General features: G+C 42.2%; 1 protein-coding gene across 2 annotated transcripts in view; it reads right to left on the reverse strand.

The window, feature by feature from the left end:
* Nucleotides 1-23,478, reverse strand: part of LOC115357732 (importin-13-like) — a 29,699-nt gene that overhangs the window by 4,907 nt on the left and 1,314 nt on the right. For both annotated transcript variants that reach the window (XM_030049377.1, XM_030049378.1), the window contains exons 3-18: nucleotides 15,728-15,853; nucleotides 15,285-15,641; nucleotides 13,826-14,079; nucleotides 10,453-10,593; nucleotides 10,053-10,194; nucleotides 8,358-8,524; nucleotides 7,882-8,002; nucleotides 7,045-7,192; nucleotides 6,711-6,892; nucleotides 6,424-6,450; nucleotides 6,030-6,164; nucleotides 3,787-3,939; nucleotides 3,587-3,667; nucleotides 3,334-3,471; nucleotides 2,859-2,955; nucleotides 772-824 (exon numbers count right to left, since the gene is read on the reverse strand). In XM_030049377.1, the coding sequence (XP_029905237.1) occupies nucleotides 772-824; nucleotides 2,859-2,955; nucleotides 3,334-3,471; nucleotides 3,587-3,667; nucleotides 3,787-3,939; nucleotides 6,030-6,164; nucleotides 6,424-6,450; nucleotides 6,711-6,892; nucleotides 7,045-7,192; nucleotides 7,882-8,002; nucleotides 8,358-8,524; nucleotides 10,053-10,194; nucleotides 10,453-10,593; nucleotides 13,826-14,079; nucleotides 15,285-15,641; nucleotides 15,728-15,853 (2,322 nt within the window). The remainder of the gene's footprint in view (nucleotides 1-771; nucleotides 825-2,858; nucleotides 2,956-3,333; nucleotides 3,472-3,586; nucleotides 3,668-3,786; nucleotides 3,940-6,029; nucleotides 6,165-6,423; nucleotides 6,451-6,710; nucleotides 6,893-7,044; nucleotides 7,193-7,881; nucleotides 8,003-8,357; nucleotides 8,525-10,052; nucleotides 10,195-10,452; nucleotides 10,594-13,825; nucleotides 14,080-15,284; nucleotides 15,642-15,727; nucleotides 15,854-23,478) is intronic.

Consider the following 23,478-nt stretch of genomic DNA (forward strand, 5'->3'; position numbering starts at 1 on the left):
AAGATCCTGCACAAATGACCTTTTCCTAAAATGACTCTCATTTTTTTTTTCAATTCCAAGACATGTATTTCAAATGCACATGACACATGGCGCAAATAAAACAGCTTTATAGCTGCTGTCAGGTTTATTTTTTCACTTTGACAGAGCCAGGCTAACGACTCCCATAGACTTCAAGTCTATGGGAATTTTTACGCCAAGATAACACCAAATGCTACCCAGTGGACCAAACCACTAGACGTACAGAGGTGAAAGTTGTATCAAATATCTTGTCTCGGTCAGAGTAAGTTGGAAAAAGTGTAGCTTGCCCAAAACATTGCAGTATTCCTTTAAGTCTGATCAGCTGATTTACCGAATAGAGAGTGAGTATGCAGTTACTACAGCTAACAGACAATATAATCAGCAAATGTTCATGCTAATTGTATCTTACACACACTGATGAAATATTGGTATTGAATAAAATGAGTCTGTATGTAAAATGAAAAGTCTGCATTATCTTGTTAATATTGTCATGGAATAAGGACACACGGCTTGAGGGTGGCATGGTGACTTTGTTAGAATCGAGAGCGTTTGAGGAGAGACTCGAGTCTCTTATTCAAACATTCCCCTGAAGTTTCATTCCAGGGCCTTGCCTATGTGACGGGTCACCCTAGGACCCAGTAACAAAGAACAGAAAGAGGTAGAGGGAGAAAAAGAGAGAGAAACAGAGAGAAAGTAGAGAGAGAAAGAGAGAGAGAAACCCAAAGTGAATGAAATAAGAAACCAAAAACACACCTGAGCTTGGAGTTGCATAAATGAATCAACAATATCAGGATGATCCCTGGGTCCTAAAATATAATAAAGATGAAACTTAAGAAATCATAAGAGAATAAGAATAATATACAAACAGCAACTGAATAGATTCAACAGTCATGTGGAAATAAAAGAACTCAAAATATCTCATTGAAATAATTCACACGTGAGTAAGGAACAAAGGGGAGAAAAGGGGGAGGCATATGAAGCTTTGGCAGAGTCTCGGAAAAACAGAGAACAAACGGAAAAAAATAAAATAAAAAATAAAAAACAGGCAGAAGACAAAGACATGGGTCCATTTGGAGAGAAAAAAGAAAGAAGTAACGAGAGAAAAAGAACCAACCTAAAAAAACAAAAGTGGGTTTGGAGTGGGAACCCAGGAGGCACCTCTGTTACTGTGACAGTTTGGAGAAAAAGGGGGCACCAAACCCGAATGAACCCCCTTACCCGTTACCCCAAGGCACCACAGTGGCTACCCCTGCGGTCAACTAACAACCCCCATGTTTCCTCTCAGGTGCACATAAGTGCCTCAGGGGAAGAGGTTACGGTCAAGGGTCCATTCAGAACTGGTCAAAAAGATCCCCTTCCCTTAAAAAGATGAACCCATAGCCATCAGAACGAAATCCTGCTCAAACATCAGTACAGGATCTGAGATCACACCCTCCCCTTATGCTGGACACAGACTACAAGACTTTTAGTATGTGACAGATTTCAAGACATGTACAGTTAAACACACAATTCCAATATGAACCACAAAGTCTTTCAAGAATCCGTTTTCAGAGTCACAAATTTCAAACATGCCTGGATTTCTCTGATGGGTTACAAAGTCAATCTTGGGCGGATTCAAACGGCAATTTTGGAGTAAAGCTAGATCAATTCCTGTAGTGCGCGCCCAGCTTTAGCCGTTCCCACACTCCAAACAAGTTTCCTGCTCCACACCCCCTCCAGCCATCATCCACACACAACCCCTCAAGAGAGTACAGGGCTTATTCAGAGGGCTGTAATGCAGAGACCAACTCTCATCGAAGCCATCTTAAGTTGGCTTCCCCTGCTTTGTTATGTGGCAGCCAACTGAATAAGCTGGTGGTCACAGAGCTACTACACAGTTAAAGGGCACCTGCTCAGAAAAGAAAGAGTTAAGAGGCAGGAGGACAGGCAGCCGTGACTTAACCAGTCAAAGCAGGACAGGATGAGGGGAAGAAGGGGACAACAAAAGGTGGGGAGGAGAGGCAGACAGAACTAGTACAAATATCCTAAGTCACATTTTCAGCAGATGTATCATCATGTTCTTTATGCCCATCTTATGCCGATTGACAGTCAAACCAAGAGTCTGGCCCGGGAGCCACTTGCAGTCCATGAGGAAACTTCTGATGGGACACGTCACCAAAAGAAATGCCAGAAGAAAATTTACATAAGAAATTTTCTTGCGGCTAAAACTTTTCAAAAAGCAATTTACTCCACAACTTTGTAAACTCTGTGAAAAAATATCTTTACAAAGAGGCTTTCAGGAGACAAAGCAGATCAATACAGAAAACTTTCTAACTTGTGTATTGCATAATTTTAAAGCAGGGGATTATGGTCTGAAATTTATTTGATCAATGATCAGTGCAGCAGCAGCAGGGAGTCTGAAATGATCAGATAATTTTAAACTTCTTCAACTCCAACATGTCAAGTGGCCTAGTTTGCAGCTTCATTTAACATTGATGAGTAATGACTGTGAATGTTTAAAGTTGACTGTGAAAACAGTGTCAGATCCTCAGATCTCTGACCCTTTGTCATTTTCCAAATGTGGCCCCCGGGCTGAGCTATTTTAGCATGGCTGTTTTGCAATCCTCAAATGCAATAGCACTTCACAATCTACCAAACAATCTCAAAAGGGAATGGAAGTATTTGCCATCATAAAACACAGAAAGTAGGAAAGTATTTTCCTTTCCCTCTGCTACACCAAAACAGGGCTCTGGACCCTCTGAAAATAAACATGAACCAAAAAAACACAGAGAATCAGAGATCCACCAGTAACACACACATTTCAGCAGTATTCACAGCCCTTCCACTGATGGACCCCCTACCTTGCTGGAAGATGGAGAGCGTTACCGAGGTAACAAGCTCAAACAGAGCCTTGATGGGTGGGAAGTGGTCTGTCTCACTGGCAAAGATATGCACCATCTGAAACATGGAGACTGCTCATCAAACACCATCACTACATTACCCTGCATGAACACTTATCAGCCAAGACAACACAACAATGGAATGCATATTGTATTATCATTTTTTTCTTGATTTTGATTAGTATATTATGATTTGAAAAATATTATTACATAGCTACAAAAAATGTCACAATCAGTTATATAAATCAAAACTACATTGCTACAGGTGAAATTGTGATTTTATACCGGCTCATTTTCACCCCGTCCTATTCCATGCAAGGCTTACAAGCTGATAGACAGCACATTCTGACAAAGTTTTTTAGATGGCTTTAAAATCTTTATTGCATGTGCATTTGATATTAAGGTGAAAGTGCCATGTGTGTGTATGGGTGTGTACCTGTCGCGTGAGATCTAGGGCTGAAGCCTGGGGTATTGTACTGTACATCTGCCCGAGCATCTCACTCAGCTGAGACACCATGGGAGCAAAGTCATGGAGCAGAGTCTTCACTGACTTCTCAAAGATCGCACACACCGCCTGAGGGACGATGTGAGATTTGGCAACATTCAAATGTCACAATATAAGATCCAATTAAGTGGACTAATTTTTTAGACACACCTGTCCTCTGTGTCTGCACATGCTGAAGACTTACCTCCACCACCTGGGAGTCGTTGAGCCACTTGCTTAGTACGGTCTGTATGAGCGCAAATACTTGCTGCAAAACTACCACCACCTAAAACATGGAGTGTGTATACACATACACACACGATTAGTAACAGAATGGATAAAAATCAAAGCCATAAATGGAAAAACAACTTCAAACTACTGCATTTATATGCGGTGGTGCCTGACCGGGTTTGGTCCAGGTGGGGGTGGGGTTGTTTTGACAGGTGGTGCTGAGCCCTCCCCTGACTCATCGTCTTGCTTGCTGATGTCCAACGTAGTGAACAGATTGGAGAGCAGCCCCAAGATGTGGATGATTGCTAGCTTATTGGAGGGATTAGGCTGAGGGGAGAGAGAAAAAAAACAGATTGAAATACCAGACATAAAGGAAAGGTTATTTACTAATGACTTTCGGTGAAGGAATAATTTGCTGCTGTACAACTCAATCTCCATTTGCGTCATTAAGCGCATTAGTGTCTGCCTTGAAAAATGACTCCACAATTAACTATTTAAGAACATAAATTATCTTCCATGGTAGATATATGACCAAGACTTTATTCTAACTATGCTAACAAGAATTCATAAATAGGTGCTAAAAGACAGTCAATCGCAGGGCGGGGACGTAGTTGCGTGAGAGAAAAAGGCCATGGGTCCTTTTCACATCAGCTAACACACATGCACACAGAGACACACAAACACATACACAGGCTCATCCCCCAGGTAACATCAGTGATTAAGGTTTCATTATTAGCGATTAATCATTACTCTGTCTCCATGGTGATGGAACAGAGACAAAAGATAATGAAGAAAAGAAACATGTCGGCTATACCTTCTAACAGCCACAGCCTCTTCAACATCTATCTCCCTAGCTAATCGCTTACACTTTTGCTACACACATCCACTCTTTAAGAAAAACTGGACAAGGCCTCCATCAGTTTTAGCGATTTGTTAAGAAACAGGCACCATTTAGTCAAGTTAGTACTGGATATACTACTACTGAAACTTTGTTATTGTTTAAAGCTGCCATCCACAATATTTTTATTAATATAATGTCATTCATATCCATGATGTGTATGGTGGAGAACAGTACAACTCTAGAACAGAGACATTTGCTGTGAATGAGATTCTCTACATACTCTGCTATTGAGAAATGTCCAAAGTTTCAATGAGATTGTCAGGTTGCATCTGTCCCGGCTGACAGTGCCAATAAAGTCTGTTCAAAACAGAGCTGTTACACTACAAACCAAATTAAGCAAACAGAGACAATCCAGTTGCAATCTCGGATACACAAACATACAGACAGATTAACTAGTGCTGTTGTCACATCAACATATTTACCTGTACTTTCATATTTTTGTGTTTAAATTAGCTGTTTGGTCTATGACATTTTCACTTTACTAGACATGACATGCTCCTCTTATTTGCTATAGTCTGTCACCACGATGCGACAAGGTGTGGAAATTACAGATTTCAGCTTTAAAGGTCATGGATCACATCCAACCTCACAACTCGCAATGTGAACATAATTCAAAGTCTTTTACTGTGCGTATTATGGGCATATCAAACTGATGTAATAAGGTGATTCTCTGATTATGCAAAGTCCCCTCATAGCGACTACATCATTTTTGGCACCCCACCAACATCACAGTCATCCATCCCGTGGGTAAGGTAACCTGAAGGTCTCCCCACTAGGTGCCACTATTTGTCAGAGTCTAGACGTGGCACCTGATCCTGATTTCCTAGTCTGATGTAATGGCCACACATCAAAAAGCTAGACAGAAAACAATAAGAAAAGGAGGAAGACAGACAGTGGGGATGAGAGAGAATGGGTGCGGGGGTGGGGTAGTGTGGGGGGCAGATAGAGCAAGGTAAAGAGAAAGCAAGAGAGAGATAAGAGAAGCTTCATCTAAACTGACATCTTTATTCACCGAAGCAGGGCCCTTTGCTGATGGTGGTACAATGGATCAGGAGAGAAAGTCTCCTTCATTCCACATAGATTATATCAAGCACTTTATTTTTAGATAATGTCAGCTCCGTATTTGTAGCATCCAGTGTGAAAGTCTGCGCTCCCAGGCTTCATTAGACCTGACATTTAAACCAGGATAAGTCATTTTCTTATATGGCTGTGTGTGCACGCACATGCGTGAATGCATGACCTATGAAGGCACTTATTCATTTTCTGAATACATGGGTCTTCTCTTCTTGCTCTGGTGGGGGCATATGTGTGAGTGAGTAAGACAGTGTGTGTGTCTTTTTGCTAACGCCCTGTGAATCACTAGCCCATGGTGCAGGGTCAAATCCAATCTGGTCCTGCAGAGAAATGTTCCATTACTGAGGCTCCACACAGACACAAGGCCTGCTCCTATGGCCAGAATCCAACTGTGTGTGTGTGTGTGTGTGTCTGCTTGTGACCATGCTGACTGTATACGCACCGTCTCGTCTGCAAGCTTCTCCAGTTGCTGAATGTATGGGGTGATGAGGGAGTGGAGGTTTCTCAGGATGTCCTCCACTGGGAGAGCAGAGAGCAGGAAGCCCAACGCCTGCATCAGCCACATGCACTGACTCGTCTGCAGGCAGAGAGGATCAGACCGAGGTTTAGCTGCAGCTCCAACACACAGCCAGCTTAAAGCCATCGACAAAGAGCTCTGCCCAAATGACCCAAACACTTCTCACATCACACACTGCACCACCCTTAGACTACAAGCTGCAAACATGTTACATAAATCTTTCACAACGTCGAGTCTAATGAAGATAGCACTGTCACTTTTGAGCTGAGTGCCAAAACAGAGCGAGAGGGAAAGAAAGAGAGAAAGGACACACACTGACCTTGTGGATCTGCTTTATGAGCACCTCCTTCAGAGAGAAAAAGACAGACAGAGAGATAGTTGTATTTTGAGAACACATCAAAACTTGCTCAGTTTAGCTATCAAAGTCTGCACAAAAATAATACATGTGAAGTGATTTCAAAGGGTAGCTATTTTGAAAAAAAAGAACATAAAACAGAATGACATTTACTTATTTTAAAACTTAAATATAGCACTGTCCTAAATGGATTACCACTGGCTGATGTCAGACAAACTAGGTGGAAAAAGTGGCAGCACGTGTGCACATACCTGAGAGACGGCTACTATGTTGGTCGCGTAGGGTGGCAGGTCATATTTGCACTCCCTACAGATTTTCTTGAGTGTGGAGACAGAAGAAACAGAAAGGTCTGGGTTCCCTAAGGCCTGCAGCACCAAGGGCAGGACACTGCTCAGCATCACTGGGTGATCTGCCAGCCATTCTGCTAGAGCACCTAGTGAGAGATTAAACTGGTGTGTTTTACTGAGCTGAAACAGTACTCTGTCTCATTTTGTCTTGTTCTTTTAACTAAATGCTGAGACCAGGAAGTTGCACCAATGCACTTTTAACTCCAATAAGACAGAAACTTGTGTGCGAGTGTCTCACCTATAGTGAACATGACGGTGTCCGCCAGCTGGACGTTGTTGATGTTGATTCTGGGGATGAGTCCTATCAGGCCTGGAATGACGTCTGAGTAATTCACATCTATAGTTTCTGCTATGGACTGGAACCCGTACAGCAATGCCTCTGTGTGCTGGTGGGTGGGGGGTGGTGGGGGGGTGGGGGGGTAGTGGGGGATGTGTGTGAGCATCAGAACGTAAAGGACTAGTGTTGTAACAATACTCCAAATTTTAATTTGGTAGTGTTTCACAATGACACTATGCTGGCCGAAATATCAAGGTTTCAAATGTAAAATGTTGCCATCACTGAAAAAAAATTAATACTTCATACTGATGATATGTACCCATCATAATTAAAAATTTTAAATGCAGGAAGGCCTCTGTGAAATTAAAAATCTCTTGTAGATTTATCTTGGTCAATATATCAATTACAGTAATTTTGAAAAGGGGAACAAGAAAACATAAAAAACTGTTACCACTTAAGATATTCTGATGATGCACAATGGAGCAAATGTGATTGTGTTAAGTTACCTGAAGCATATTTTTTGGGGTAAAAATGTATGGTAAATTTGATCTATAGGTGAATATGTTTTTACAAGGAGACAAACATGAATAGCATAAGATGTGAAACAAGACAAAGTAAAGTACTGATCCTGTAAAAAAGTACCGACTAGTTTCTAAAATCTTATGTGTTTATTTTTCAGTTTTAGAGCTCCATTCAACACTTGTGGACACATTCTGAAAATGCTTCACATTTGTCTCACTGCTTGTTATCACCAATGTTGTTTATCTGAGTGGGCATGTGTGTGTATGTCTCACCTACCTGCCATGACGTGGGCTGCTCTGTATTAGTCAACAATCTTCCTAGTTTATCATACAGATTACTAAGCAGCTCGGCTCCCAGCATCTCATACACATACATGAGTGTGTCTGAGATATCCACCCTGTGGGACAGACAGGCAAACAAACATTTCAGGGGCGAGAAAGTCTGCTCATCTACCTTGCGATCTTAAAACCGCATCTGTTAATCCATCTGATAGACTCAAATCTCTTCCATTTCACACACACGTATAAACTAGCGGTGTTCTGTCTATCATAAGGCCAGCAGCCAGACAGTAGGCTCTGCCCTCAGCTGCCAGTTCAGTGAGGGTGTATTAGAGGAAAAAACACACTCATTTGCTGGCCAATCAACCTGTCAACAAGTAATTTCAGAGGCACTTAGATCAGTGAAACACTTCCACACAACAATGCACTGCAGACATGGGCATTCACAGAAAACTCACAGACAGACAAACAAACCTGTAGATCCTGAACTGTTCTTTCTCATCTGAAGACCAAGATGCGTACTCCTGGTCAGAGGGGAACTGGGCTTTGTGCAGCAGGACATCCACCAGCTGGAAATATACCGGCCTGTAGACCTGTAGGTACACTGTCTGCCTGTCCAACTCAAATGACATGATTTCATCCTGAAGGTGGGGGGAAGAGGAGGGAGAGGGACCAGAAGATGAAGATTCATGCAATCCACATATGAAAAACAAGTATCCTCGGCTTTTGGTCAATAGTTTATGGCTGTTGTGCAACAAATAATTTAGAATCACAAAGAAAGGAAACATGTCAGTTAGCTATGTTATAATGCACTTCTCGCAGATTTCCATTTAAACAATGATTTTTGTAAGGCAGCAATTAATATAATTTTTTTTTAGGCTATCACAATCTTCATTTTGTCATCTACATTTACCAATACAAGGGATCAAATGCCCTCTCTATCTGAGTGAACATCGATGGCTGAACCAAGCTTGGATGTTGGTGGAAAAGCGGGTGGGAGAGAGCAGGTATGTCACTGGGAATATCAAATGGTCACCTCCCACCACATTTCACTGAACTTGACCCCGGACGCCTACAGATGACTCAACAGCAGGTTCCTGCGTCCCAGGGCCACACCCACTCTCAACACCAATCAGGTCTATTCACTACTTGTAGGTAGGTACACACTGCTGTGTACCTACAAGTACCTACAAGGCAGCTGGACTTTGTGCAAAATCTTGAGGACGTTTCACTCCTCATCTGAGAAGTCTCCTCAGTTCCAATGTGGTATGGAGTTTAAACCTCTGTGGGCGGTTATACCATGACCTGACTGCATGAAACCCTTCACTACCATGTGGCCACACTTAACCTGTGACATATTTGGCAGTCTCTGATGTCAACAAACTGTTCAATGCCAGGAATTAATGAAAGTGTAATGAAGCAACTATAGAGATACAGTGGTGGCAACAATCACTGCAAGCACCTGTTAAGTAGCCCATTAACAGGGTACAAATGTTTGCCGTAACAGAAATTTAATTTGATTCACAATTTACAAGCTGGCAATTAAATTCATGAACAGTTCCATTCAATTCCACTCAACAATTTGATTCAGCACTTCTATCCAAATTTTTTATATCCATGTGATAAAGTTTTTTTCTGAAATATGGAAACAAACAAGACAATAGTTACTTAAACATTATTTGCTATTTAAAAAAATGTGATTCAAAGTATTTTATTAGCAGAACTGCAGAACTCTTAACCAGTCATCATTTCTCTTTTGGAAGCCAAAATGCTGCCATACCTTCACCTTGAAATTTGGCGGAGCACATAACAATCTTGCCACTGTCATCTCTCATCTAATAGTGTTTTAGGTTTCTGGTTTATGTGTAATATGAATATAGGTCTGTGCTACAACCATAACCCTGTTATAATCATACCAGATCTCTCCCACTGAAGTACATTTTATGAAAATATGCAAGGTAAGATCTTTGTTTAAGAATAATAATTGATTAAATTCAAAACAAATCACACTGATTTGAGTGAAAGTCAGAGTGATTTATTCTGCGCATGTGTGTTCGCAAATCGATGCAGTCGAATAATGATCAGCATAATTTGTAATCAATGTATCGACACAATGATATGTATTGTTAAAATCCTACCCTTCAATATACTGAAAAGCAGAGTACGTACTTGTAGTGTGTACCAAAATGTGAGTGTGAGGGAGCTGGTAGTCTCGTTGACTGGATAGTGGCCAGGGATCCCGGTACAAAACATGATCATGTTGACTAAGGCCAGGAAGCCCTGCCAGTGCTCCACCTGCTCCAACAGAGTCCTGCACACAAAGAGAGAGAGAGAGAGACAGACAGAGGGAGAGACAGAGAGAGAGAGAGAGAGAGAGAGAGAGAGAGAGAGAGAGAGAGAGAGAGAGAGAGAGAGAGAAATAATAACAGTGGGGGTATGGTAAGTGTTATGTACAGTACAGTCACTACACAGTTAAACTATGGCTGCCAGATACTAAGGAGGGAAGGACTGCATTTTATATGAAGAGTGCTCTGAAATTAACCACATTCAAACAAACACAAATACAGACCTGGAGTGGTTCTCTCCCAGTGTGACAGCGATGCGGCAGATCCCGTGGCAGGTCTCCATGTCCCCGCTCTGCACAGCCTCTCTGAGCTGATCCTGCAGGGCCAGCACCTGGGGAACCAGCTTCAGCAGGGTGTTTACATATCTATACTCATGCACAGACACACAAAAACACCAGAACCGACAGTTAGGAGTGTACTTCATGTAAAGAACATGAGTTAGCAACCTATACAGTGGTGTAAAAAGGAGGAGAGTGACAATACAATGAACAGCTTCCAACAGTGAATACATCATTGACTCACACTGCTCACTGCTGGGTTTTTTTTTTATTGCTGCCTCTTCTCATGACAAGTGTTTATTTCAAATCAAATCTCAGTCCGAGTCACTTCCAACTTTGATCCTGCGCACCCACTCAATACATAAATAAACAAATAAATAAAATAAAATAAAATAAAATAAAATAAAATAAAATAATAGTACAAAAAATAAAATACCAAAAAAACAAAATAAAAACCCATACAACTACCAGGGGAGCTGGAAAATCTATTCAAGGCTCCGGCTAAAAGCTGCACCCCACTGCTGTCAGTTATTATGCTGTCTTCTTCCTGCTGTCTCAGCCATTTACAATCCCCCAACTCCAGCTGAAACACATGCATGCGCAAACACACACGCATACACACACATACACAGATGCGACAGAAGGGCATAAACATTCCACTACAAAGGCGCGCATCTGCTCGCGCGACAACATCAGAGTTGAGAGTCGTCTTTCTGTCATCCTTCATGACAGCAAGTGGAGGGGTGACATTTTGAGATGAAGGGCGTTCATGTGTGTATCTGAATGTCACTAAGAACATAATGCGTATGTGTGGATGTTATAAATGTAAACTATATTATGCGTGTATCAGTCCCGAGGGGTTGAGTGGTATGCAGGTAGTGCCCCATCCTTCATGACGATGTCAATGAGGACGCAGGTACACACTGATGAATACTCATCAATGACACAGCAAGGTTGCGTGACTTCACCAAATGAAAAATACAACTGGTGTATTTTTCTGGCTGCTTCTTAAGACAGTTATTAATTCTACACTTGTATATTGTGTCACAGCTTAAATGCTCAACTGAATCACACGAATAGCTAAAATAGGGAACATATATACAAGCCTTCTGTTTTGCAGGTTAAGCACATCTAAGCCCTAGACAGAATTTTTATTATCCTAATTTCCCCCGTGCTCTCTTATGAGCCAAGAAACCATATCTGTGGTCCTGAGTTATGAAGCCAAGTCCCCTACTCAGCATCCTACGCTGATTCAGCCTTTTCTGGGAAGAGCTCCGCCCTGCTGTGAATATGAGCCGCCTTCATCTATTCACTGTGTACCTGTGTCTGTGTGTGTTTGGCCTACATCATCTCACTTTTGACTGCCTGAGTAACTCTGTGAGAGCTGCGTAAGGGCTGATTGCACTTAACTTCGTGTGTGTATGCATGGGAGGCAGACTGCACTCATGCACTCAGAAGATCATTCATTTTTAACGAGGTGCTTTGGAGATGCAGGTCGTGCACTCTTAGTGTGGGGAGGGGGGAGTATTGTTTGTGTGTGTGTGTGTGTGTGTGTGTGTGTATAGTGAGATTAAAAGGGCAGAATGGATTTGTATGTGCGTTTTCTCTCTCATAAGAGATGACATTCTGAGCACTCCTCTGAGACTGTCTGCTGCAGTCTCCTCCACTTCTCCAACTCCTGGTCTTGCTCCTTACCCCTCTGTTACACTTCCTGCCTTCCTCCAGTTCTGACTCCTCCTTTCACATCTCTCTCTTCCTCTCCCTCTCTCACTCTCCCTCCCTATCTCACTCTTCTCTCTCTCTCTCACCCCCTTCACTCCCTCCCTCCCTCCCCCACCTCTGATCCCCTCTGCAATTACTGCAACGCTCCCAGACAGGGGAAATGGGTTGCCTGGCAACAGGATGCAGCTGGACCAATAGCATCCTCCCAAATGAGTTGACTGTAATGTGTTTAAACAGAAAGAGAGAACAAGAGACAGGGAGGAGGGCTTTGCAGCGATGGGGAAAAGAGGGAAAGAGAAGGGAAAGAAGAGAAAGAAACTGATAGTTTGACAGAGAAAAAAATAGAGATAGAATAGATCAGAATAGAGAGCAGAAAAAAGGTGGGCAAAGACTTTCTACACGAGTACAGATACAGAGAATAGGCTATAATGTCTTCTGATGGCTTAGTTTCTCTTCCTTTTTCTCACTCTCATACACACACACGTGCACGCGCACCCACACACAAAGCAAAGAGTATAGCACCATTAATGCAACCTCATAAATCACACACAGTTACGCTGTCAAAAACACAGGCCCCTTGTGGCTCAGTGACTGTGCTAATGAGAGGGTCAAGACTTCTGGGAGGAACTGACAAACACACACAGGGACATGACACTGAGATGTGATGACTAATGAAAAAATAAAGTTAAAAATGAACAGTGGTTAAGTGTTTGTAGAGCTGAAATCAAGAAAAGAAAACTAAAGAATCGCATTCTTGAATAAACTAGTCAGTCTTCTAGGAAAACAGCCACAGCTACTGAGGCTGAGGATGTTCCACCTGTAACTCCAACGCTGTTAATTCGCCTCCCCACCATCTGCTATGCATTGTGTGTGTGTGTGTGTGTGTGTTTAAGCCAACTTGTCAGCACCGACTTCATAGATCTTGCTCGTCTATGAAGTAGAGCAGAGGTATGTAAGATGCAGTCTCCTGTTCCCTCACACTTTCACACATCTCTCTGCCCTCCTCCTTCTCTTTGCAGCCCATCTTTCCCACCTCTCTGTAACCCTATCTTCTCTCAGCATCGCTCCGATCACCCCCACCCTCTCTCCTCCCTCCCTCCATCTCTCCAGGGGAGGGGTAATGGGTGCCTGCCATGTCTGAATCAACCGGGGCATGATGACATCTCTCCATGGCTCTGTAACCATGGAAACGCCAGCCAACCGAGAAATGCCTCTCTCCTCCCCCTGGCTGTCAACTTGCCCTGTATCAATCCCACCACCCTCTCTCTCTCTCTCTCTCTCTCTCTCTCTCTCTCTCTCTCTGTCTTTCTGTCTCTCTCTCTCTATGCCCTTCCAGTGCCCACTCTGTCTGTTTCCTGCCCTTGGCTTACACATATCTCTCTCCTTCATTTCTTCCCCTCTTCCTACAATTCTCTCCCCCTCTATCTCCAGAGTTAATTTTCTATTCATCACCATTGTCTCTTTGTTGCCTATTCTCTTCTAATCTTCACAGACGCCTCTTTCATATCATCTAATTTTTATTGATTTTGTTCAAGACGTGGATACACACACACACACCCACACACACCCACACACACACGGGCACAAACGTACACACCTTTGGGAGTCTGGCTGTGAGATGGCATTGACTATCGCTTCTACAGCGGTGTCGAAGAGCTCCGGGTCGGGCAGGGCACTGAAGCAGTCATGCACCAGGCCTTCACTCTCACTGAGAGGCACATCAAGCAGCACCCAGGATGACAGGCAGCGCAGCACGCGAGCTTTCACTGCCCCAGGGCTGTCCGCCCTGCGCAGCAGCTGCTGCAGCAAGGGACACACTGACCCCCACTCGCGGCCCAGGGCCCCCCGCACCTAGAGGGAGAGAGGGTGCCAACCAGGGTTAGCTGGTCTGTTGTTCATGTTTCAGTATGTTCTTAAGCTCAGTGACTCAACAAATTAATCCAAAGACAACCTGATGACTGACTACAACTAGGGTTGAAAAATTAATCAAAATCAATACTGCAATTAGAGCTGGGCAATATGGACAAAATTAAATATCACAATAATTTTGACCAAATAACTCAATATGAATATTGTGACAATTATGTAGCAATGACTGTTGGTGCTTTCACAAAATATTTAGTTACACAATGAGACAGCCATTGACAATCATTAGCAAAGCAGACAGGACGGCAAAACAGGTAGAGGCAAAAGCTAGAACAGTCTGATAAATTCAGAAAATTTTACTGTAACAAAAAACAGAAAAATGGCGATATCTGGTCTTACATCACAATATAGATATAATATCAATATATTGCCCAGCCCTAACTGCAATATGACCAAGTACAATATCCAAATCGCAGAAATAGGGCTGGGCGATATGTCAGTGTTATATCACTATTGTGATACAAGATGAAATATCATCTGGGTTTTTGGATATTATAATATCGTGATATGACATAAGTGTTGTTTTTCCTGATTTTAAAGGATGCATTACAGTAAAGAGATGCAATTTTCTGGACTTATTGGACTATTCTACTTGTTATATTACTAGCTGTTAATTTACTTTCTACCTGATTGGACATTATGTCCACCTTACTTGTCAAAAATGTCATTGTGTAAATACTTGTGATAAACAATCAGTCATCTCTACAATATCATCAAAATATCAATATTGAGGTATTCGGTCAAAAATATTGTGATTTTGTTCATATCGCCCCACACTACACAGAAATTGCAATTCTTTGCTAAAGGTAAATTGTGTGACAAAATACCATGATAAATGAAGCATTGTGCTGCTACAAAGACGCCCTGGCTTGCAAATCATATTCTCCAGACATGAGAAAACCTGTTTGTTTGCTGCAGACCCTAGCAAATATCATTTTAATATTTTTTTAGTGAAAATGAAAATGATGCAAAATATTTCCTGTGAATTCTTGAATCATACCACAATCGCAATATCTGTTAAAATATTTTCAATGTGATTTTTTTTTTTTTTTCAGCTCAGCATGTTTCGTGATCATTGAAACCGCAGCTACACCCAGTTTGGCTTCCACCTCCCCTGAGGCACCTCGTACCTGTCCCTTTCGGTACTGTGGCAGCCGGCTGGTCTGGAACTCTTCAGGCAGGACAGTGAGCAACTCCAGCAATGCCAAGCAGCGTGCCCGTCCATCCACCCCTCCCCCTTCCTCCTGGAACACCCGCACCATTTCTGCCACGGCGCCGGGCCAGGCCTCGGGCATGGTGTTGAGAGCCAGCGAGGCCAGGGCCACACACAGCCGAGTGAGCACCATCTTGGAGCCCGAAGAGAAGCAGGCGATCTGAGAGAACAGCTGGGTCTTCAGAGACTCGTACTGGTCTGTAGGGATGTCTGACCAGTAGCGAGAAATCTTGGTGTGGAGCGCACTGGCGCCAAAGTACTGGATCTCTGGAACCTTGGGGAGAATACAGAAGTGGTGTAAAATGTTTATCCCCACTTTGTGTGTCTGTGCCTGTGAATGTGTATGTGGGTGCCTCATACCTTATCTGGGCTGAGCAGGGCCCAGCAGAACTGCCAGGCCTGAGGGGAGACCTGGGCCTGCATCAGCCATTTCTGAGCCAAATTCTTGTTCTCTATATTGGGATCATAGTACAACTGGTGCAGGGCCTAGGAACAAACAAGAGAGAAAGAAGAAACATCTGAGAGAAAAGTGCAAAGAATCCATAAAATCTATGGCTGAACCAAGGAGGATCTGAACAACTTTTGTACTAACAAAGTCAATGTGAGCAATGTTTACAATTCCCCACCACACACTGATAGTGGGTGTCAGGGATAACAGACCAACTGAGAGAAGACAAACGCCGAAATCTGTTAAAGCATTTGTAAGAGCTCGCTACCTTGAGGAATGTGCATCTTTTCTCACTCACACACAAACAGGCAAACACACACATGCACACACACACACACACATACCAGATATTGTGCCTTTAAAACTTGCACAATGGAGAAGGCAATGACCTGAAAACAGCACTCTCTGAAGTACAGCTCTGAGTAATATCTGAGCGCCTGAGTGCAGGGAGGATGAGGAAAAAAAGCAAGCCAAAGAGAAAAGAGATAAAGGGGGGGTGTGGGACAGAGAAATCAAAGAGGGGGGAGAGGGAACATTAATTAAGAAGACACCTCTAATGTTGGCAGTGCTAGAAGAGATGCTTAAGCACCACACAGCTAAAAAAAACACACTTCTAATTTTCCTGTTTCTCTCTGCCGCTCGCTCTCTCACACACGTGTAGTCTCACTTAACCAAAACCGCTAGCTGCCAGCACTAAGTGCCTGACACACAACACAGGAAAAAAAAATCTTTTCATTCATTCAGCTTCTGATCTGTGTCTCTACCCCTGTGGCCTGCGCACATCAATTCATCCACCACCAAACATTCTTCCTTTTTTCCCTGCTCTCTTCTCTCTCTCTTTCCATTCACCTCAACCGTTAATCCAGCTCCTCTCGACCCCTCAGCTCTCTATCCTTATCTTAGTCTTCTTTCAACATTTATCCTAATAATAATGATAATGGCAAGACTGTTTTACTTTAGCTTAAATTTGTCAAAGCACAGTTTTTCTTTTACTAGTAAGCAGTAGTGAAGAGGAGGGTATACGCGGGGTACACGGAGTAGACCCACCTCTTCTGGCAATGTATAGTATACCCACCTATCAGCCAAAAATCCATTTAAATATACAGAAGAGTATAGCCGCTTTCTCTTTCGTGATCTACACATGAACTTAATAGTGCACCCACTTCATCAACTGCCACTACAACACTGCTAGTAAGATTGCAAAGGATATTGGCATAGACAATGTTTGTTATCATTTTGTCTTCTCTTTTTTGTAACTAGCCCATGATGGTCTCAGACTGGGAGTGTTGCATGGGGTCTAAAATAAAAAATGATAGTGGGGAAAGAACATGTGGAAACAGTCCAGTCCTCTTCCAGGATGAGGGAAGACAATAGAGGATAATAACAATGTCAAGCGACCTTGTGAATGTCCATAATGTAACGAGCAGTCCACAAAAACAAGGCACTCCAAAAAGTAAAATCCTTGATTCAGCATGGCATAACATTGTCTTTATCAGGGCGCGAAAACCATGCAGGCATATTTTTGGATTGCATTTAATATTATGGATTAGACAGGCATTGTTATTACCTTGTATTGTTTTCTCAAGATGCATTTTTTTTCCAGCTGCATCATTACATAAAATAGAGGATATCTAGATGTCTTGTGCATTGTTTTATAAACATTTTCCTGTAACTGAGCAGGAAATATTTGCCGTCTCTGACACCTTGGAATCTCCACTTGAATTCAAAAGTTTGTGTTTGAACAAATCTTGCCCATGCAGCAATGACGAACCCACCGATGACAACCGGCAGAGTTCAAGAGGGTAAATGGGTGGTTCCTGATGAAGCCCAACAGGGCAAAACATCTGTCAGATAAATCAACCTTTTACCTATAAAACCTGAATGCAGAAGAAACTTAGGTACACAGGGCTTTCTGCCATTTTCTTTTCTTCAACTTCCACTTTCATTACCCCCCCACTCCTCCATGAGAGCTGTTTGGGCTGTCCAACTAAGGAGGATGAATAACACTATAAAGAAATGATGATGCACTACAGAGCGGGGTGATGCAACAGCCACTGTGCAGAGGAACATCAATACAGCATCAATGTCTACCAGAGGCGGAGAGTCTCAGGTGGAGCTCTCTCACCATCAACAATCCTGCAACACAATTATCTGTCTCCACTTACTGTATGAGACTCCAAACACGGCTGGCTGGGTGTTAATGAGCCTATTGTTCGCAGAGAGTCAGGTGGCACCGGTGCGCATATGTGAGAGGGAGAGATATGTGCGCACAAAATGCAGCAGGTGTGCACGTGTGTGACTCAAGAATAGCTCTTAGCATTTAGGTCTCCCCTACGCCAACACTGAGCTCTCCCAAAAGCGATGCTTAGCTTTCTGTAAGTAAGAAATCTCTGCAATTTCGGTGAGATTTTAGGGAAGCCCACTGTACTATTTCAATAAGGAACATTTTTCATTAAAACTGGACAGATTAATGAAGACACTGTGGCAGATAATGATGAAATATGGATGTGTTATTGTGTTGTCATTTTGCTACAGCCTAAGTACGGATCATTATCTTGACTTCATACCAAAAAGCAATAGGGTGTTTTTTTATTCAGAGCTTGGCTCTTCCCTCTCTACAAACTAGACTGTGATATTGGAGTTCAAAGCAGCAGCGGATCGTTATTGCAGTCCACTGTGTGATCACAGACCTCTCCTTATCAAATCCCAAACAGCGGCATGTGTATGTGTGTGTGTCTGTCCTTCCTAGACTCATATCAAAGCAAAAGACACAAAAGTGTCTGTTCATTTTGATGCTTTAATCTTTGCATGCAGAACCGCTGCCTGTCTCCTGCTAGACGTCTTGTGACATGGAGCAGTTCATCAAGTAAAATGTCTGTAATTGGATATAAGCCAACTCGTTTCCTTGCATCGATGTGGAGTAACAATCATAAAAAGATGCACAAAGTGATGCATGGCCTTGGATTAAACTGTGTTGATATGCAGTGACTGTAGCAACCACTGTATGTACATATGGCAGCAACCTGCCTGCACCATCCGGCATCACCTGAGGATGGCTGCTCTGGGCAGATGCTGTCAAAGGTCATCAGCCCCCTCTACACTCCTTTCAAGACAGGGGGAGGAGAGGCAGAGGGATGCAGGTGAAAAAGCATCTCTCTGTTTGGCAGATTCACCATCTGCTCGTAAATCATGGATGTGGCTGGTATACACTTTGGCACCTCCTGCCAAGCCCAGGAGAATAAGTCGTCTAGGGTCTGAGCTGCGCAAATATATGCTTTTCGAAAGTAAATGGGTTTGGTGCGTGATAAGGAAGACAGGAAAAAAATCCACATGTTGGCCTGTAGAGAGAAAAATGAAAATAAAGTAGAGACATTTAAAAAAAAAAAAAAAAAAAGATGAATGAAGCCTACATGTGAAATTACACTGATTCAGGCACACTTGCTCTTCTTTAAGAATAATAAGGTTAATCCAGGCAAAACCCATCATTCTTTATTAATTTCTCTTAATTCTATACCAATCAAACAGATGTAGATAAAGAGAAGCAGTTTTAGTTTTTAGTTTTGAGATAACCGAAATGCAAACTGTGTGAAGCAATATTCTTTATATTCTCTACAATACATTCAGTGCATTTCATGAAAATGTCTCTCTACGAGCACGCTCATTAGACATAAGCACACATGCGTATGTGCAAATATGTGTTTGGATGCGGCCCTCACACTCAGCAGGTGATGGCATCTCTCTGCCCGAGGTTCACAGAGTTCTTGAGCCATCTGTCCACTGGAGTGTAATGCTCAAAGTCAGCCTAGTGAGAAGAGGGCAGCCACTATGGCTAATTAATGCCACAGTATTGAAGATGGAATCGTTAAAACCACCAATCCATCGCATCCACGTACCATTTAATAATAGCCACCAGAACCTCAGAGTATGCAGAGGAATGAAGATTAATGAACGGAAGAAAGAATAGTTTGTGTTTGTGTTGAGTGTGCGCGGGTGGCTGTTGACTGCAGTTGGACAGGAAGAAATTAAAGAATATCATGTTGCCAATAGCAACAAAATCCCAGCACCACATGAAAGATATAAGTCTCTCACACACAAACACAGCAAAGAAACTATCACACCAAGTGTCTTAATATGCAAGTCTCGGTTGGATTAGAAATTTCCCTTTCCGCCATATCATTCAGAAGACTGATTATGTACAGTCACTGAATCAATAGACATGATACGATACCTTCTTTCCGCCTCTAAAAAAAGAAACTGGAATCAATAACGACAAAAAAACACGCTCAGATTAACGGAGAAGCAGCATATATCATGTAACCTACAGGACATGCGCTTATGTTTAAATCTGTCAGTAAGTGGATGGTAATGCTCATGATCCATCTTTCTTTTCTCTCACTGAAACAGCCTCTTCATCCAATACAAAACCACTCAACACGGCACACATCATTTCTCAGTGTCAGATTCCACTGTCCTGCTCTGCTGTACATTATAATTTCACAGGCAGGCTGGTTCCGTCTCTTCCACTTTTAACTTCCATAAAATAATTCAATATCAAGGCTGCACTTGCTGCAACTTACATCTTACTCTAATTTGACTGGAAGTTAAGTTTCCTGTTTTGTATAAAAGATGTAAGTGTTTCACAAGTCAAGAGCCTCTGAGTTGTGTAAAAACAGAGACAACCTCCGGTGGACAAAATCCTCTGTGGGCGGCAGGGTGACCCGGCGCTTACACAGACCATCCCGTTACCAGAAGGCCACCCCAGTCAACGTGCCCTTCAGCAAAACTCCGACCCTGGCCGACCCCGAGCTGTGCATCCTTCTGGTGGTACAGTGCTCGCATGTCTCGGGGGATATACAAAACAAAATCTTCTCTAGACATTATGCATTAGCACAAAGGCGGGCAGTGCTCTGAATTCCCCACAACTCCTCTTGCTTGGTGGATTTTGATTCTAGACCAGGCTAATTACAGCCAAGAGGAAATGTAAGGAAAGGCAGTATACGTACCCATTCATTATGTGCACAAAGATACTGACAATGTAGCACTGTGCTCCACGTACCCAAGACTGAACAAAAGCCTTTCTATCGGACACACAAATACAGGGCCAGGAACCATCATCTCCACCACCATGTATACCAGCGCACACACACACTGACACTGCACTGTGCTGCACTGACAGCTCTGCTCAGCTGGTTCTTTCTGATTCACTCCTATATAGCAGCTGCTGTTTTTCCTATCAACTTTTAGGAAGCACAACTTGGCTATCTATTTATTTCCGGTTCTACACTCCGGAGAGGTTTGGTGGTGTATTTTTCCAGTAACTTGCTGCCGTGGCTGTAAAATATGGAGGAAAATGAAATTACCAGCCATGTCTCAGACTTTTCAAAAGGCATTAATTTGGTGGTCTGACACGGACACCGATGTGAAGCTCTGGGTGTACTCAAGAGACTGTGAAGCAGTTTGTCTTATCCTTCCCGTTAGGGTGGATAAACACTAACATCTTACTGATTCCTAACGTATCAGGCACAGAGATGCTGTCCTCGCTAAATTAAACAGAAACAGGGTGCTGCAAGTAAAATAATGTGGAAAGAATAAATTATGATACGGTTATTTAACTCCAATCAGTGTCACATGTTTTGTCAAGATGGCTAGTCTTAGACATCTATCAATTTAGACATTTAAGACTGATTTAATTACAAGAGTCCTGAAAGCCATACAGGAGCTGGCACCTCAGATGTCGTTTGCTGCGGGGAGTTTCAATGAATAAGAGCGCTGATACCACTATGCCACTTGGTACAGACTGAATGTTGACATAGACTTTCATAGGATCTGAAAAAGGTGCCTTAAACTGAAAAAAAGGAAAAAAATCAAATTAGAAGAAAATGTCATGACATTTTCAGAACAGGCTCCACAGTGGTGTAACTCAGTGTCTCGTGAAAAGGACGGGAAGATCAATGTGCACATCAGTGCCTCTTCTGTAATTATTTTTTTCTTTGTTTGCAGCAGTAACAGCTCAGGGTAATTTTGGGTGTGTCCTTCCCATCAATTTCTGTTCTCAGTTTCTGTTCTAGCACAGGTTTCTAGCGCAGGTAGAGAGCACCATTCCTTTTCATTTGGCATAAACCTTTATGATTTACATAGAAAAATCCCTTGAATCTACCCACCCAAACATGAAAACAATCTGAATGGTCTTAAAGGCCGTTAAGAGGCGGTATTTACCAGGTAATTATCCTTTAGAAATATGAACAGCATTATGGAATAAACAGGTTTAAATGAGTTTTTATTCTCAGTAAATAATGAAAGTGTAAAATATATAACTGAAGACATGGAGACTGCTATATAAACTCTTTTCCTGATAGATATATAAAGATCAAACACAAGTACCATCATGTGATTACACTTAAGTAGGTATTAACACTTACTAGATTATGGAAAATTAGGCCTAGTACTTAAACAACAAAACTGAGGGGAGAAAAATAATAAGCACTTAACTTCACTTCATATGTCACAGTTTAGCCACAGTGTTGTAACACCGTAGTATTACCACAAATGAAGCACCTTAATATCTTACAATTCTTCAATCACTGCATTAACAGTTCATAAAATCAAACTTCTGATTTGAATCAAATTCATCATTAAATGCAGTTGAAGTGTGTGACATGTGGATCCAACAGGGCTGCACAAATACAGGAAAAATCATAATCATGATCAGTCAATACTGCATGAGATCATGGTTATTTAATACTATTACTCATTGATTACTTGTAAATATCATGCATTTATTGAACTTTAAAAAAAAAAAAAAACTTTTTTAAACAGTTGATTTCCTTGAACTTTAAATATAAACCTGCCACAGCATCCTGAGAGTGAGTCTGGACTTTTAGGGAGGAGTGAAGCTGCACCAAAAGGGTTACAGCACAAAATAAGAGAGCATAATTGGGAAACAGAACACAGTACAATCATCATTTTATGTCAATTATTTTGTTTTCATAATTGTCAGAAGCCAAAATCACAATCGAAAATTAAATTTGATCAACTGCCTTGCCTGAGTACCCCAATAAAATTATTTCCTTGTAGATTTTTTGTTTGTTCTGAGTGTTTTGGCATAGTCTACCTCAGTTCTAGTGTAGCTAAATCAATCTTCAATATTTCCAAAACGAAAACAAACAAACAAACTTTTCTCGTGTTTTTCTAGACAGAAGTTTTATTGATGAGACTCTTATTCTATTTAATTACATATTTTCTTATAGGATATATGTATGGACTGGTGTTTGCCCTCAGTTTGGTGAACATGAACAATACAAAAAGTGCCTTTCCATTCTGTCACTGCAACTACTGAGCAGGTATAAACAGTACACACATGCAAGCGTACCACCATCACCACTACCTTCACATACAGAAATGAGACAATGCACATGAGAAAGAAATTATCTACTGGGAGAGAGGCCCTCTCTAGCACCCCACTCATATTCTACCTTTAGTACAATAGAAATCAGAGAGGTAAGCCTTCCCCCCCGTATAGGAATTTGGTTTCTCTGCTTCTCATCCTGCTTGTAATCATGACTGTCGCATCTCTCCCTCTACCCCACCTCAACCCCCCCACCCCCACCCCTCTGTACTGGCACTGTCACAGCCATCACCCCTCTCCCATCCATCCCTCCCCCTC

Source organism: Myripristis murdjan, chromosome 4, assembly GCF_902150065.1.
Source record: "Myripristis murdjan chromosome 4, fMyrMur1.1, whole genome shotgun sequence".
NCBI lineage: Eukaryota > Metazoa > Chordata > Actinopteri > Holocentriformes > Holocentridae > Myripristis > Myripristis murdjan.